Genomic DNA, 17,252 nt, shown 5'->3' on the forward strand with positions numbered 1-17,252 from the left:
TCAGGTCTTAAGAAATCCTAAATCTTAAAAGTCCTAAAGCAGGGAGCAGTCACATCAGTAGAGGTATCCGATGGTGTCCCTTTGCACGCAGCATGTGGTGTTGGTGGGCTGCTCATTGCCTGCATTGGGCCGGGTGCTACATCTGCCAGTGCTGGAGAGATGGCTCTGAGGTGCTCCCTTCTGTGCTGTTTAAACTTAGTGCTACTTATGGAACTCAGTGCTGCGGTTTTTAATTTTAAGCAGCTGGATTTCAGCATGTCTAGGAGAATATAAATGAAAGCAAAACTGTAAAATGGATACCTCAGTATTTCTGAACCATGCTGTACTGCGTTATCTGCTATCGCTTGAAAAAAATATTCATACCAAGGTTTATTGTGCACAGCGCAGTATCCATACAGAAGCAGCCTTCCATCTGGCTGCTGAGCGCTGCAAATACAGGTTTCAAATGATAAATAAGAAGTAAACTGCGTACATATAGTAGTCAGTTTTTACTCTGTACTTGGCTGCATTAGAACAGCTTATTTCCCTGTCTGTTCTCCAGTCATTCCTTGCACAGCTGCTTCCAGGACAACAGTTATTTGTTTCTGTCTCGCATTTACGTGTGTAGGTTAATAAACTGAATGAGTGTGGCTGCTCTGTATTTTGTAGTATTAAACTGGTCGTTCTGTTCTTGTTCTGTGCCAGCAGCGTGCAAAGGTGTGTTCCTGTGTGTACAGCTAGAGAAAGGTGTTCCTCCACCATCACAGAAATCCCTCTCCTTGGCATCCCATCCTTTTCTACATTGATGTTATGTGGGTGTTTCTGTTTACTTCAAAGGATGGAGGGAGAGGCAGTCTGCTGGCAAAAGGAAACTTCTCCTTCCCTCTGACTTCTCTTCCTGTTTGGTTACAGTGCTGTTATCTCTTCTTTGCACTTAGCTGGTAGTCTCAGAGTGAGGTATTTGGAAGGGGGGCTGTGCCTTTTGGGACCAGCATGTGTGCTGTTGCAGGGCGAGCCTCCCTTCTGCCTCTGTAAGTCAGGCTTTGGAGGGAGAGAGCACTCCTGGCACTGCCTGTGTGAAAGCCCTCAGAGAATGTGCACTGCTTTTCATAAACTGAACAGCAGCTTTTCTGGGTTAATTTGTGCTCCTAGAAAGTTGTTTTTCTCTTCATTTAATTGTAAGCGATGCTGGTGTTTAAAAACTTAAGGGATTTGTACCAGGTACCATATAGTTATAATGCTGTTCCTACTTTCATTGTATTTCTGTAGCCTTTACTATTTATTTATTTATTTATTTTTAATTCCAGCATTAAAAAAAGTAATTGAATGGCTGGCGAGTGGCTTAATACAGATTTTAACAGTTAAGCCTTAATGGATATGGTTATCATCATAAGGCTTTGGTTTTAAGTGCTTTTGCAGAATCTTTCATTCCATTTCCTTGCTCTTTTGATATGATCAGTGTCTTCATAATAGAATCACTTACCCATTACATGGATTCTCACAAATAGGGGAATGGTTAAAGATAGTGTGACTTCAAAGTTGGACCTGTGCAGAAGTACTGGCTTTCATTTAACAGCATCCTGCATTAATACAAGAAATTTTATTGTGTGCGTTTTATAATAGTGCCATGTAACTTTAAATGTAACACACTTGGCTTTTGCTAGATAGGTGTTCATGAAAAGGTGTTCATGAAAAATTTGCTGTAAAACTAGAAATCTGACTCTGTTATATTGTTAATTAAAAGAAGAAAGGCAGACTTTTTAATATGAGCTCAGTCAGAGGAAGACATCAACAAAGAGTGTTTTGTTGGCTGTCAAATCAGAAAAACAAAAAGACTTTAATTCTTTCTCTAATATTTCCTTCTAGAGTGACTCATCAATAGAAACTCGGAAGAGCAGAAGAAGAGAAGCCATACAGACAAGCTGATAACTCAAAGAAATACTCTTTTGAGTTGGGGGTTCAGAGTGGAGCCATCATGAGCGATGTTACCATTGTGAAGGAAGGCTGGGTTCAGAAGAGGGGTAAGTTCTACCTATTAATGCAAAGTTCTGATTTGTAGCTGTCTGTGTGCAGTGGCATTGTACAGTTACACTGTGAGCATTCTTGATTTATCTTCTGGTCTGCAGCAAGCTAATCTGACCATATGGAATTAACGGCCATTAAGACCTGGGTCTTGTTAATACTTAACCCTCAGAATTGCCCCCGTTTATGTGGGTAACTGTGACAGTAAGCTGGTCTCGGTAATTTTCACTTAACCTTGCTGCTGCAGCTCCTGTCACTCCTGTATCAGACTAAATATGCAGTGGTGGCGGCTGTAAGTGGGAATAGAGGTGCACAGTTGGAGGCTGTGTAGAAACAGTTGTGGATGCAATACTTTGTGTAAAACTCAATGGATACCAAAATGTGGCTCAGCTGATATTACTTACTCAAGTACTCCCCATAAAATCAATGTATTACTTGTGTAAAGCTCAAGTATAACTAATTGCTCTGCAGACCTGGAAGCCATATGATTAAAGAATATGTTCCTAATTATAAGCCAATCTAAAGCACTGTTTTTTCTTACACTCAATTCCTGTAAATTCTTGATGTCATTTTATGATCTGTCACTGCGCGATCTGGAATTTTGGGATGGTTGCTGTATGTTGGGCTTCGAATGGGAAACCTCTGGAAACACCTGGCATTCGTATCAAGTTACGAACTTTGAATGAAAACTATGCTTTGTGCTGCTTGGCTTGGGGTTGTGGTTGTGCACATGATTATTTCCAAAAGATCATCTCTCTTGCAGAGAGAAGGAGATCTGTATTAAAGAGGACTGCATACCGATTCTATCCCAGAAGCATTTAGATGTGAATAGTATGAACAAAATCGCTCTTTAATTTACATAGAAACGCTTTGTTTCATTAGCACTGTGCAAAGACAAAGATCGTTATTAGCTTTCTTACTGTAGATTGACATTAAATGTTAAAGAAGCCAAGAGAATTGTGGAAAAAAAGTTTATTATCCTGTAATTACTCCTGCATAATTGTACTGCAGTATTTCATTATGGGTATTGAAGATGAAAATTAGCTAAATGGCATGAAACTTAAGGCCTGCTTCCTGTTTTGTAGTATTATACTCATGTATATAACAAACCAAATTTTGCAAGGCTGGAGTTATTTAAAATTTTGAATCATTCTTCCTTTCTGTCTTCTTGCTTGCTCTATTTGGATATCTCATTTCATTTTCTGTTTATTTCATGTAATTTCAAGCATATTAGGATATGATTGGGATGATCGATCTTTTTCATTAAAATCCAATATCAATTCTGTGATATGTATTAAACAGGGTCCCAGATAGGACTATGGTTTTGTATAGTGAAATTAAGTGTCATACTGAAGATTTGAAAATTTGAAGTGTAAAACAAAGGTTCTCCTTCTCATGCTGCTATCAATTAAAGAAAAGCCTACTGAATTTCACATTTTGTTAGTTTTATTGTTTTGTTTTCAAATTAAAACCATTTTATGACATTCATTTTTCCTCATTTTAATGAACTCTTAGCAAATGTATGGTGTTTTTTTTCCTTCTTGCTCTAGGTATCTGTAAATTTGTGTGCTTTTTTTTTTTTTTTTTTTTTTTTTTTTTTTTTTCCCCAGTTTGTTCCTATTTCCTTAATTTTCTGTGTCTTGCTCTGTGTGCTGGTGGATTCAATTTTTTTTTTTTTCCTGATAACAGGAAGAGTGAAGTGTAGTTTTATGATGTCAAAAATTTGTAACCATTTGCTTCAGTGCTTATACATTTCATGTAATTACAGATTCTATCCAGGCTTTGCTTCGGAGTCAGAGTTGCTAAGCTAATTGTTGCCAAGGAAAAGTTAAGCTAAACTTAGTGTAGATTGTGAAAGTTGGGATTTCACTGTGCTCAGTAGACACCTGGCCAGCTGAATATTCTCTCTCTGTACCAAGAAGCATCATGGGACTGGGTAAAGTAGCACTGCTTCTTCAAGCTTTAATGCAATTACAGTTTTTAAAGTGGGTTTTCTGGTCATCCCCACTTGACAGTTACTGGTAGTTCATAGAGCAGTTTGATATGTACATGCTAGGTTCCTCCTGGAGGAAACCAGACATGGAATCTCCTCTCCATGTGTGCAGTCTGTGGATTTCAGCCTCCAGCTGGGGCATGACCGTACAAACTAACAGCTTACAACTGGTACTTTGAACACTTGCAAGCCATGTGGATGGTACAGCATTCCTTCTGAGGCACCAGACTGAATTTAACTTGAAATAAAACTCATAAACTGTGTACACTGTAAAAGTAGGGGCCTGGGCACCAGTGCTTCAGTTGACTGATCTGGTTTTATTATGCCAAATTACTTGGTTGTGTGATTATAGCCTATGGCTTTTAAAAATGGTTCCCTTCAACAGTCAGTGAAGTTTGTGGTAGAGGAAAAAAAGCAGAGCAGTCTCTTGCCGCAATTCAGAACCCAGTCAAGAAGTATGAGGGTGATGATAGAACTGGGATGAAGCTGAGTTTCAAAGAGCCAGCTAATGGGAGGCTTTTACAAAAGGGAGGTAAAGGAACTGATTATTGGAGTGAGAGAAGACTGATAGTTGAGCTGAGGATCTCTCTCCATGTTGAGGCTAAGATAGAAAGATGCTGAGGAGTAGAGGGTCTGTTTTGTTAGTGCAGTGTATTGTGATTCTTAATGGCTGTGAAATGCAGTGAGAAAATGTTTGCTTAATTATCCTTTCCACTGTATCCTTGTTAGGAATAGAGGGCTGATAGTTGTATGTTTGCAAGTCTTTACACCTGCTCTTGAGCACAGAGTCAATATGATTCTACATTTTTGGCTTCAACATGCTGTTGTGCAGTGTATGTTTAAGTGACCAAGCTATTAAAGTATTCCTATTTTAAAATCACTCAGCACTCAAAGTAAGAAATGCCAGAATTAAGTTTACTTAATTAAAGATGATCATACTTCAGTTTGAATAGTCTTTACAAGCAGGTGTTTCAGTGTGGTGAGAGTAGATGTTACTGAGGGAAGGTAAGCTGTTGTACCTGAACACTTATACTGGCAGAGGTGACAAGCTGGAAGTGAGAATTTCAGATTGTGTATGAATTGAAAGCCAGGAGAAAGCAAAGCCTGAGAAGCTCAGTTAACCTCAGCAGAGGTCAGAACCCATGCAGTATGCGAAAGCAGATCCTGAGGCACAGGGGCTGGACCTGCCTCACAAATGATGTGGTCCTTTGAGAGCAGATCCAGAGACTGCAGTACTTAGTGATGAGGACCTGGTACCTACCTGCACTCACAGCATTTGCAAGTGAAGTGGGTTTGGTCTGGTTTCTGTCTGCTTCTGTGCCCCATTATAGCAGTGGTAGAGCTCTAGAGTACATCTCATGGTTCTCTTTCATCTGAAAGAAACCAGATTTGTGCACTCCAGGACTGCTTCATTCAGCAAACAAGAGTGCATTAGCCAGAGTGATAGGAAGATTTGTTGCTAGAGTGCTCTCCTTATCTGAGCTAAAGTACTAGTGCAGACTTACCCTGTGGGACTATGGAACTTGTCTGAGCAAGATCCAAATGTATGATATCAGTGGTTTTTGGATGTGGTTTAGTAGCCTCTATTCAGTCAAGAGAGCATTGAGAATGCATTTTGTGCACATGATCTTACAGTTGTCTGTGACTTGCTGCCTCAGATCAAGTCCTTAGAACCAAGCATCTCGTGGCCTTGTATTCCTGTGCTGCTGGAAAGATAGTCTTGCAATGTACTGGCTGAGTATGCTTTGTTTCAGAGAGGATAATTATTTTCCTTTCTTCCCTCTGTTCTCCAGTCATTCCTGTAGCCAGAACAGAAAAATGTTGTGTTTTCTACTTTTGTGACCGTCCTTTTTAGATGGTGCCAACTTTCTTTCCTTCTAATGCATAAAGGTGAGAGGGACATGGTCTTAACTGAGAACCTGAAATAGACTGATTCAAACCTTGCTGCTGATGTGCAGAACATGATGTTTATGCAGTTAGTGTAAGGACTCTGCAATAATTGCTGAAATTACTTCTACATTTTGGCTTTGCTTATAAGCACAATGTTTTGCTGAGCGTCTTTTCAAATTATTGTAAGATTTAGTCTTTTTAATTTTACTGAACGCAAATTGAATGTCTTACAGAGTGGGGATATATTCTGAATATATCAGTTTGGAAACAGCTGTTTTTTCAAATGGATGAACATGCTTAGTCTGATTGGAGCATATCATTATGAAAGAGGTTTTTATGCATATAATTCAGGTGGTTTGTTTCTTTTTCTTTAAAGCTAGTTTCTTGTGTTGTGGTGTTGACCTTGTCTGCGGTCTGTAATAGTCACAACCATTAGAATTAGATTTAACAATCGTTAATAACTATGCTTAATTGCAACCTAATTTCTTTATGTACAACCTGTGCACAAGATTTCAATTAGTTTAAACACGGAAAAAGTTTTAACGTCTATGTTACCATGTTACTAAAAGATCATTTGGGACAAAGGAAAAGTTGACACAGTTTTAAATTGAACGTGTCAGATAGTGTGTGTGTGTGTGTGTGTGTGTGTGTGTGTGTGTGTGTGTGTTGAAAGAGTAAAGGTCTTCCATTTGAGGAAAGTAGACCCAATGTGGATTACATAACAAAATGGCTAAATCATTATTTAAAAACAAGATGTTGTCTGTTTAAGTCTGTACTTCTGTACTTCACTTACCAGACCTCTGTTGGGCTTCTACATTCAGGTGTGTTAGATGAGATAATGCTGTTTGTTGTGGCCATCTTTACCTTGTTTATTATTATATTTTTTTTTAGGCAGATTATGTGAAATAGATACTGCATGCAGAGGTGACATTGATCATTTTGTTTCTTGTCCTCTTCTTTTAATGCTTACACAGTACAGAAAAACTTGTATATGAGTTTTATAGAGAGGGAACTGGAGTATAAAGCTGCACTAATTTAACTGTGATAACTTAAGGCATTTGGTATAATGAGATGGAGGTTAAAAAGATGTTATGAAACTTTCCTGTAACTCCTTCAATAAGTGTATCATTTCAAATACTTTAGTATCTTTTTTCACTCAAATATTATTTATTTATGAAAATATATAGCTTTTCATAACTTCCTGGTATCCAGAGTAGAATCACCTGAAGTAGAATTAGCATTTCTAGCCTCATGGAGATTATAAAGTAAAATTCTGTTTGATTTATTATGATGAGATTAATTCAGCTGCCAGTTTGTTCTCATTTCTGTAGTTCAAGACAAGATGCAGATATAATGGGACTTCAAGAAATAAACATGTGGAAAATATTTTGTGGTGTTATATCTGTGCTATAATGGACATTAGGTTTTGCAGTGGAACCAAGCCCAAGAAGATGTTAATTTTGGAAATACTTGCTGGAGCTTGAATTCTTGTGGTATGTTTTTTTTGGGTGGGGGCAGGAATGACTTGATTGAAAAAATAATCTCAGAAGTTATGTACTAATTGACTGTTATTCACAACCTGTCAGAAATCTTGTTTGCAGATTGTCTGAATTACTTGAGTAGTTTAACACACCTCTAACAAAGACAAATTTAAATAGACTGTCTTGAACATCTGCTGCAGAAAGTAAGAAGAATTTAAGCCATTTTCTAATTGTTTTAGCAAATGGTAGTTTAAGGTGAAGTCATCACTGATGAACCACTTGAAGCTAAACAAGTTGTTAAAGTTCCATTAAAGCGTAACATAGAAGTTAAAGAGTCAGTGAATGTAAAAGGTGGCTTTGAGGAACTGACCAAAACAGAGGAGAAATGACAATAAAAGCTTTATTATATAAATGTTTATACGTTTAAATTACAATATTTTTTATGTTCTCAAATAGATATTTTTACATCATTCACTCAGTTCAAAAATAGATCTGTAATGTTGCTTGCAGTACTTTGCTTCCACATCCACCCTGAACAGGGAGCTGAGTATGTATGCAGAGGCTGTTTTCCTGCAGCTATTGGCACAGGAAAGGGGCCCTCCATGCCCTCCCCCCTGACCCTTTCACTTTTCATTTGAGTGCCAAGTTCTTCTTTTTGGGAATAATCATAATCTTTTTAACCTCACTTCTCCCTGACAAAAGGTCAGAGCCACATGAAAGTCTGAAACTTGATGTATATAGGATTAATGTGGGATAAATAACTATTTATTCCAGGTACCTTTTAGGTAGTAAATTTGTGAGTGTTGCTTTATCAACCCTTTAGCTTGGATTAATATAAGTTTCTACACGTAAATGCATTATGTTATAGTAGCTGAAGCCTGAGACACAATCATGAAGCACAAGGTAGTTCCAACCGTCCCAGTATTTTTTCCTCTTCATTATATTTCCTGAATGCTAGCATAGGTAATATGTAACATGCTTGATATCTGTTTTTGTTTCAATTTGTATTGTAATATGGCCTTTCCCCTATTCTAAATGTTTGTGTAATTGTGATTCTGATTGGTAAAAATGACATTTGTCTAGAGCTGTGTTGTAGATAGCAGTGTTCTGTGTGTTCTGTGTTCTTTGATTGAATATATTTATTCTCATCACAACAGTGTTGGATAAAAGATGCGACAATACGTTCAGAGGGAGAAAGGTGTTATCTTGTTTGTGTTAATAGGATTTTATTAGTGTATAACATTCATGGGAGTGTCAGCGTGTTTGACTTTGATGCTGTTGATTGTCAGATATTTGTTTTCTTGAAAAGAGGTTGAGAGTCTCAATATCCAAAGGGTATCCCTGTTATTATCACTTTTCCAGTGGCTTGCTTCTGGTGTTACTGATTTAATCTTTGGGATAGGGGAAAAAAAAAAAAAAAAAAAGGAAGGCATCATTTGGCTTTTCACATGTTCTGAGATTTATGGTGTAAAAGTGCTTCTACTATTCGTGAGAACAGCAGGTTGCTTGTTACACAGGAAAACACCTAGGCAGCGGTCTTTGGAATGTTCCAGGCAAATTGGAATTGAATTTTCTTGTATGTCTGTTCCAGTTCCTATGTAGTGATTGCTGCCTTATTGTCTGCGTTCTGAATGGTTTTTCCAGTCACTCTTATTCTTACCAGTTTGTTACCCATGAGGGCAGTTCTTTCCAAGAGGCAAGGTTAATGTTCTGTTGCAGGGACTGGAAAGCAAGATGCTGACAATTCATTGTCCTTGTCCTGCTCACAGCCTTTCTGGCCTGGCAGTGCTGTGTGATGAAATTACACTACTTGGGAAGACTTGGAGGAACTATTTCTCAAATACACGTTATTTATTTATTTATTTATTTATTTTTTAAAGCTTAAATAGTAATTCTGTATAATACTTTTGGCATTCCAAAATCTGTTGATTGAATTTAAATCTCCTTGTGTTTGTGTCACTTTCACATTAAATATTTTATTATTGTAATGAGAACTGGCTTACAATACCAGAGTTTTTGGTCTCACTAAGAAGTCATCTTCCCTCACTCTACCTATTTGCCAGTCTGACCAATAAGTATATGCCAAACCTACTTTTGTTTCAGAGGCAATCCACATATCCTGCTCACCTCGGCTAGGCTGATCAGCTTATGCCTCTGTGGGCTGTAATTGTCAGAAACTTTAATAAGGTCAAGAACTGTGACTCAAAATTAGATCCTGAAGGTGTTTCAGGGCTGGGTGGAGAAGTCAAAGGTGTAGGGCACAAATACAGAAGAAACAGCTGAAACTGCAGAATGAGATGCTGAAAAATCAGATTTGGGAGGAGATTGGGCTAGTGATCATTGAGAGAATGAATGAAAGATGGAGGACAAGGAAAGAAGGTTTTGTAACCAATGAAGTGCTATCTTGATTGCTTTACTTTCTTCCAGAGGAGCTGTTGACCCTTCATGAACATCTGTGCAATCTATTGGCAAAACGAGAGGTTTTCTTCCCCAGCAAATATAGAAGGAAGGTGGTGGCAGTGCCCAAGACTTAAACATGATGATAGCTGACTGATCTTTTCCCAAAGTGCAAGCAATACAGTGTTGTTCTGGCCTTACTTGACCTGTGTGGGAAGGATTTCCTGGAGTAGACCTTGACTAGTACCTTATACAGCACAGGAGAAGATAGTCAAAAACTGCCTGAATGGTCTGGGGCTACCTGACTGAGCAGGTGCTTGTACTGAATGACCTCCACAGGTCCCTTCCCACCTCAAGCATGCTGTGATTCTGTGTGGTTCTGTGAATGTGATGAGTGGAGCAGCTGGTGCTTAGATTTTGTTGTGCATACTGTGCATGTTTCCAATGCTTTGATTTGGACTCATTGTCATGCCTGTTCCTGTGGGAGGGATGCCTTGTAGCAGTGGGAATGTATTAGGCGCAGTCGCAGTGTAAGCCAAAGCTTGTAATAGTTAATAATTGGGATATATACTCCTTATCTGTAAGGCAGATGTATCTTTACTCTTATTTTTTCCATCCCCCTTCAGTACCATCTTCAGCTGTGTCATAGGTGCTCTGTTGATTACCCTCCTTGCAAATCAGGGCAGAGTTAGGTTACTTTTTATGAATCTAGCTACAATACTTTGTAATTAGACCGTAGTCCATAGTTTACCATAAATTCTGAATTTATTAATGTTCTTTATTGTAAGATTGCTTTCTTAAGACTAATAGGAAAACAGGAAATCAGTGTTTTGCATGTCAGCACACTGATAAGAAATTACTTGTCCCTCTTCAAGACAGATTCAGAAGTTCACTTTTGAAAAGTTAGGTGGTTGTCTTCGCAAGAGTATCTAATTACAGTGTGATAGCATGTTAACTATGTGAAATTAGAAAGTCCCCGATTTCATTTATTGTCAACATTTTTACATTGAAATTACAAATTATTTAATCTTCAGTTGCGTTTGAACAGCTGAATTGTTAAAAATGTATTCACTTCCTACTGGTTTTCTGTTAGCAACATTGTCATGCTAAGAAAGTTACTGGATCCAGAATAGTTTTCACAGAGAGCTACTAACTAGCCTGAGATAATGAGAAATGCACTTAAGAGAAATTGGAGAGGGATATTGTAGCTACTTTGTACAAGTCCTTCCTGTTTTTGGCTGCAGTAAACTCAGGGAAACTATCTAACGAAGAAAGATGCGTAAGGTAGTAAATCATGTGAGGAATTGAGCCAATGGTATCTTAAATTTGGTTCTCAGTATTATGAATTTTAATTTTTCTGAGCCACAGTTTCCCTCGGTAAAATGGAAATAATAGCTGCTTCACCTCAGAGGCTTCCTGAATGTAAGTCTAGTAGTCTTCATGAAATGAGTGCTTCACATGACTCTATTCCTGCTTGTATAGAAAGTGGAATGAGCCTAGCAGTAGTTGAAGTTAGCATGAAGGAGAAGCAATGGATGATTTTGTTTTTCTTTGCTTCTTTTCCTGACATTTTGCAGAGGAAGAGGTGAAATCTCTTAGGAGTGTACAAAGGGTAGTGTTTATAATTAGATGCAAAAAAACCAAACAAGCCAGTAGTCCCTTACCAGTTCTTAAGGTTTGGTGTTTTTGCCAGATATCTTCCAGAGAGAATGGAAGAAACTCCCGAAGAGCAGTCCCCAGGAGAGGATTCCATAGGAACATGGTGACATCTCTCCTACACTCTTCTGACCAGATGAAACTGCTGTTGTATCAGTGGTTTAACTTTTACTGTGGCTGAAAATAGATACAAAACAAGTGGTTTTGTACAGCATAGATTGCTTTACTTTAAAACTAGCATTCACTATGCTCACTTTCATATCATCATGCCAGCTTATGGATACTGACTAATACATTGGAAACTTTTCTGAACAAGTTTATTCTTATCTTGAGAAACAGCAGCGACTACTGAATTTTAATTATGATCCTGTGAACTTGCCCCTGATAGATGCAGTTCCATGTTTACTTGGAACTTGTATTAAGTGGAAGCTGTTTCTGAAATGGGGGAAGTGTCATGTCCTTTTCTTGCACTGTTGTGTTGGCACTTGTGTTCATAACGGTCACAGGGTGAATCATACCAGGAAATTTATCTGGCTGAAAACTAATCTATTTATATTTTCTCAGCTAACTTTCAGATGGATTGTTTCCCTGATCTGACTCACCGTGTAGCTGCACAAACAGTAGTGCTGGCACAATTAGGAATGAGTGACTGGAGGTGTGGAGGGGCAGGGCACCCATGTAGTGACAGCCTGCACCTTCCCCTAGAGTAAATTGGTTACAAAACTGCACCTAAAAATTAGGCTGGGACTGCAACCGAGCTGCAGTGCGATTCTTTTGTATTTTGAGATTGTTTTCTCTCTGTAATTCCTGTTTAGAAAAGAGCTGGTGATTTAACGTCTGTGCTGATCCCAAACTTGATCTAATTAAAAAATGCTACCAGGTGGTTAATTCCCAGGGGTTTAAAGTTTTTGAACAAACAGCGTTCAGACAGAGTAGTGACTTGGCCAATGTCTGAAAAATTAAATAGTGCCTTAATCCAAGTGATACAGTAGCTTTGTAATCCTCTCTGATTTAGGGGCTTCATAAAAAGAATATTTTTAACTAGAAAGCCACCCTTGCAGCAAAAGGATACCCTTCTGAGACTGTTGAATTTGTTGGTTTCTGGGTATTACTCGAGATGTAAACTACACTTACTGTTTTCTGACTTCACAGTATGCATTCTGTGTTGGTAGACTATCAGGGAGACTTCAGATAATGTTAATTTTCAGGCCTCTGAGTTTTTGCAGAGTTTGCAATATTCTGCAGTGTGACTGCAATTTGGTAAAATTCCTTTAAAAGTATGTTTTGGCATAAATTCATTCTTTGTAAACCTTCTTCTGGTTTTGTTTGGCTATATAGCAAAATTTGGAGGAGGTTCAATGTCTTTATGATTACATCATGAATGAAGAATACTCTGTTTGTAAACATTTTTATTTAGGATCCCTTTGGATGTTTTTCCATCACAGTCAAAGCTTTACACATTTAATTTACACCATGTGGAACCAGTGTTGGTACATAGGGTCTTATGCCGATGAACTTTTTCCACACTTGATCCAACTATCCTTTCCCCAGAGGAGAGAAGGAGTTGTTGTTCTGCTCGTAGTGCATTACTTGTGATTTGTAATAGCTGTGTAATGCATATTTATGTGTGAATCTAAGTGAGCTGTTATTATTATTATTTTTTTTCCTTTGCCAGATTCCAAAATGTCATCGATAGAGAATGCCACAATGTTGAGGGTATTGTTAATGTCAAGTGTATTGATATTGAAGGTTTAAATAATCTGTTGTAGATATGGAAATAATAATAAATATTACCTTTCATAGTAAAATTTAACCCACTTAAAGATCATGTTATAAAAATTTTAGTATTACCTTTTTTTTTAGTGGATTTTTTTTTAAGAATATAATGTAATATTTTTATATTCTTATGTAGCTATTGGTTTGATCTGAATTTATTATGTTTACTGCTTAAAATGAATTTTCCCATAAGAGTTATCAAGTCACAACACCAGAGCTGGGTAAAATAAGGGGGAGAAAAATGCTATTTTTATTGTGAGACAGCGTGATTGCAAAAGCATCGCTGTCTGATTGTCCATAATATGTCTGCCCTTTCCTTACCAAAGGAAAATATCTTTGTAGTATAGTGAGTTTTGCCAGAGAGAAAGTCGCAGGTCTTTTTATTCAGTAACAAACATTGTCACTTGTAAATTGCCTCACAATAAGTGTTTGCATTTTTGCAGTAAATTATGATCCTTCACTGGAGGTTTAGCATATTAATAGCCTTTTCTTTCTTCCAGTCCACTTTGTTTCCTGAAAGCCAGCCATGGCTGGTAGACTGTTGATGTCAGTATATCACAGCTGTATTGTAAAAGAAAGTTTAAAGTGATCAGATGCACAGTTTGTAAGAAGGTGACTTACCACAATCTCTTTGTTTTGCCAAGCAACATATTTAAAAATGCTCCAAATATCTTGTTTTCTTTAGAGTTCCTTGAAAATCTGTTGGTATTTCTTTGGTATCCATATTTTTTTTTAAATACAAAGCAAGAAATGAATCAACTTGCTAACATTTTAGTCTTCTCAAAATAAAATACCAACAATTGCTGTCTACTATAAAATACGATGCATCGTAATCCAATGCTTGAAGAACAGATTTTTAAATATTGTTTAGAACGTATCGTGTAAGAAGAGAATGGTATTTAAAAATGCACCATCACCATAAATATAAATGCTTGTAGTGTACATAAAGGCTTACAGAGTTAAAATCAGAAACATATGACTATATCTGAAGATGGCAGTTTCTTTAAGTCCTCATTCACTGTGAGGAGTAGATCTTTTTCTCATTTTTAGCCATGTTCTGTGTGCCTTTTCAACTATAAATTAGTGTGAAGTTCTGTGGAGCCTGGGACATGGAGCAGACTGACAGCAGAACAGATCTGGAGAACTTTATAAGACGGTTATGAGTGCAGTCACCAAGGGAATGGTCTTTATGCTCATGCTGTGCTGTGCAGAGTTTTTGTTTCTGGGAGGGAATTATTCAGTAGTGACTTCAGCTTCTACTATACTTAAAGATTTTGTTTCTGGTTTGAAATGATAAGAAGAGAAGTGTTGTACAAATAATTTTCTTTTGGTTGCTACTGCAACTGCCATTACATTATTCTTGGTATAGAAGTCATTAGTTTGCTATGTCGTTCACTTGGCCGCAGTTGTGTGGACTTGGTTGAAGGAGTTGCAGGTGAATGTTACTATTTTTGCAGAGTTCTGAGCAGCTGGTGGGCCTGACAGAGAGCAATTGATACAAATGGGAAGCGTATAGATCATGGAGACCTGTTTGAAAGATGTGTTGATTGGGCTGGGAACGTGAGTATCTTTGGTATGAAAATCAAATAACCATTGCTAGATACAGTAACATCATAAAAGGAAAAAAATAGAGAAAGTTTGGTGTGACCATACTGTTTCTGAAAAAATATTGAATATTTATATTGGAGAGACTGGTAATTTTTAATTAATTATGAGGTCACGGGAAGTTTCCATAACAGAAAAATTACATGGTAATTGCAGCAACTCCTGAGATGCACCAGCATGTACTTCAGTGACTGGAAGATGAAGTTAAATAGAAAAGCGCTCTTTTTCTTCACTGTTATTTATAAAATGGTATTATGTAATTACAGGAAAAAAATCTAAGCAAATATAATTAATCCCTGGAAACTCCCAGCTCAAATACTACATTGAAAAGTAAAGGAATAAAAGAAGGAGGTAAATTTATCTATCTTGGTAATAAGGTGCCTGTCATCTGGGGATTCCAGTGCACGGCTACTGTTACAAATTGGCAAGGCAGCAGTTTCATTTACCAACTAAATAGGATGCGGTCATGAAAAAATCCATGCTTTAAAGACCAGAGTGTGAAACTTCAACTCAGATATTTCTTTCCATCTCAACATATGGATGTGAAAGCTGGAAATCTAACAAAGGTACAGACATCTAAATGCCTTTGAAAGCAAATGCCTTAGAAAAATACTACGTATTAAATGGAATGAATTTATAACAGATGCCAAGATTCATTAGACAGCTCAAAAACCCCTTGGCTCTAAAGTTATCCAGAAAAGAAGATGGAATTATCATCTGGAACATATGTTAAGAATGAAGCCAGAGCATCTGTCATGGAAAGCATGCCATTGGGCAGCTGGAGGAACAAGGAAAAAGCACCAACTGAAAAGAATCTCTCCATAGAACACCTAAGGTAAAAAAAAAAAAAAAAAAAAAAGGGTAAAAAATAGAAAGGAAAAATGAGACCTCACAGTGGCTGCAGGAGGGGTGGCTGGAGACTTTTGGTTTGTTTTCTAGTTTGCTTTTATTTTTTTCAGTGCACATAAGCTGAAGGTTTTGAGTTGTTTTCTGTGAAGATTGCAAGGGATGATTAATGAATTAGAATTTAAAAGTACAGACTATGTACAGTACTTAATTGTTATGTATTTTCATTTATTATAGAATTTGTATATAGCTTTAGGTGTGACAAGAGAAATTAACAAATCTTTATGCCTTGCCCTTGGTTGGTTTAATCTGTGATAGAGCATCCTGAATTATGTGGATAAAAATCCAAAATTATTTTATCCAACTAACCTACATTAATGATAGCGCTATCAATTTCCTTTTCTCTGAGAACATTTGCTTTTTTTTCTTTGTGGCAGAACTACTTGTCACTTTCCTGGAGTTTCTGAGGTAGAAACTCTCTGCTGAACTGTCTTTTGACTTGCACTAGTATTACCTTTAATGTTAGCAGAATTTGTGCTGGAAACATCTCAGGAGGATTGAGATTTCATAAAAGACTTCCAGTTGGAATGTAAGGTTTCAAATCTGTTGTCTGACTATCTTTTGATCCCATGTTATGCAAAGCATTTCATTAAAATACAACAATCTGAATTAACTTTCTCCAAAGTAGGTGTTCAGTACTGTGTTGGACTTGGTGGATTCCTTTCCTTTGTTGATGATGGTGTTTGTTTATATGTTTGTTTTGTTTTTCTTTCACTTCGCTTATGATTTATCAGGTAAAAAGGAAAGCTCTGTGCTCAGTAATGTGGAGGTGCTTCCAAACAAATGTGTGTGTGATACGGCTTTTTAAAATTTGGTTTCCTTTTTTTTTTTTTTTTTTTTTTTTTCTTTAACCTCACTGAATCAACTCATTAACACCCAACCTGACATATGGGTAGAGATGCTTCCTGTGAAAAATTTGAAAAATGCTTTCACCTTCTATATGCTGAAAATTCGAAATCGTGGCATTTCATAATGCTTTTGGAGCTGCTTAAGGTTTACCAGAAACAATTTTAAAATGTATGCATTTTAAATACAGAGAAATCCTATTTTATGAGCTTAAGTAGAGAGCCAAGAATCATGTAGTTCCACTTTGCAGGGTAACGAGTTTAGGCGAAGTGAATAGCTTCTGAAACATTTTCAAACATGTATTGATAGCTACAGCTTTTCTGTTTCTTCCACTTATAATATAATGAGTGTTACACTGAATATATTCCTTATTGCTTCATAAAGGTGAGAAATGCTTGCAAATGCAATTCAGCCACACTTAAAGGTTCAGCATTCTAGAAATGTAATTAGTTTTTACTTTTCTTTTTAAAACTGTTTACGGAGATTTTTTTATTAATTCTACACATTCAGAGTTGATAGAACAAAGCTTAGATGCCGTCTTCTCATTTGCGGGAGGTAAAGCATGTAGCTGTTGACTGCGCTTCACAACCTATTTGGTCAAGTTTTTCTACTTAGTTTTACAGACTTCACTGCTGATCTGTTGTGTAATTATTGCAGTTAGGACTGCAGATAAAACTCTGCTTAACTAAACTTTATCAGAA

At 37.1% G+C, this 17,252-nt stretch overlaps 1 protein-coding gene across 7 annotated transcripts in view; it reads left to right on the forward strand.

The window, feature by feature from the left end:
• AKT3 (AKT serine/threonine kinase 3) overlaps nt 1-17,252 on the forward strand; it is a 143,409-nt gene that overhangs the window by 10,021 nt on the left and 116,136 nt on the right. For 6 of the 7 annotated variants that reach the window (XM_085219640.1, XM_085219633.1, XM_085219635.1 and 3 more), the window contains one exon: nt 1,846-2,000. In XM_085219640.1, the coding sequence (XP_085075766.1) occupies nt 1,955-2,000 (46 nt within the window). In that variant the 5' untranslated portion in view covers nt 1,846-1,954. Of the gene's footprint in view, nt 1-1,845; nt 2,001-17,252 lie in introns of those variants that run through there. The other variant, XM_085219639.1, reaches the window with a different exon arrangement.

The sequence above is a fragment of the Meleagris gallopavo genome, chromosome 2 (assembly GCF_905368555.1).
Source record: "Meleagris gallopavo chromosome 2, MGAL_WU_HG_1.1, whole genome shotgun sequence".
NCBI classification, from domain to species: Eukaryota; Metazoa; Chordata; class Aves; order Galliformes; family Phasianidae; genus Meleagris; species Meleagris gallopavo.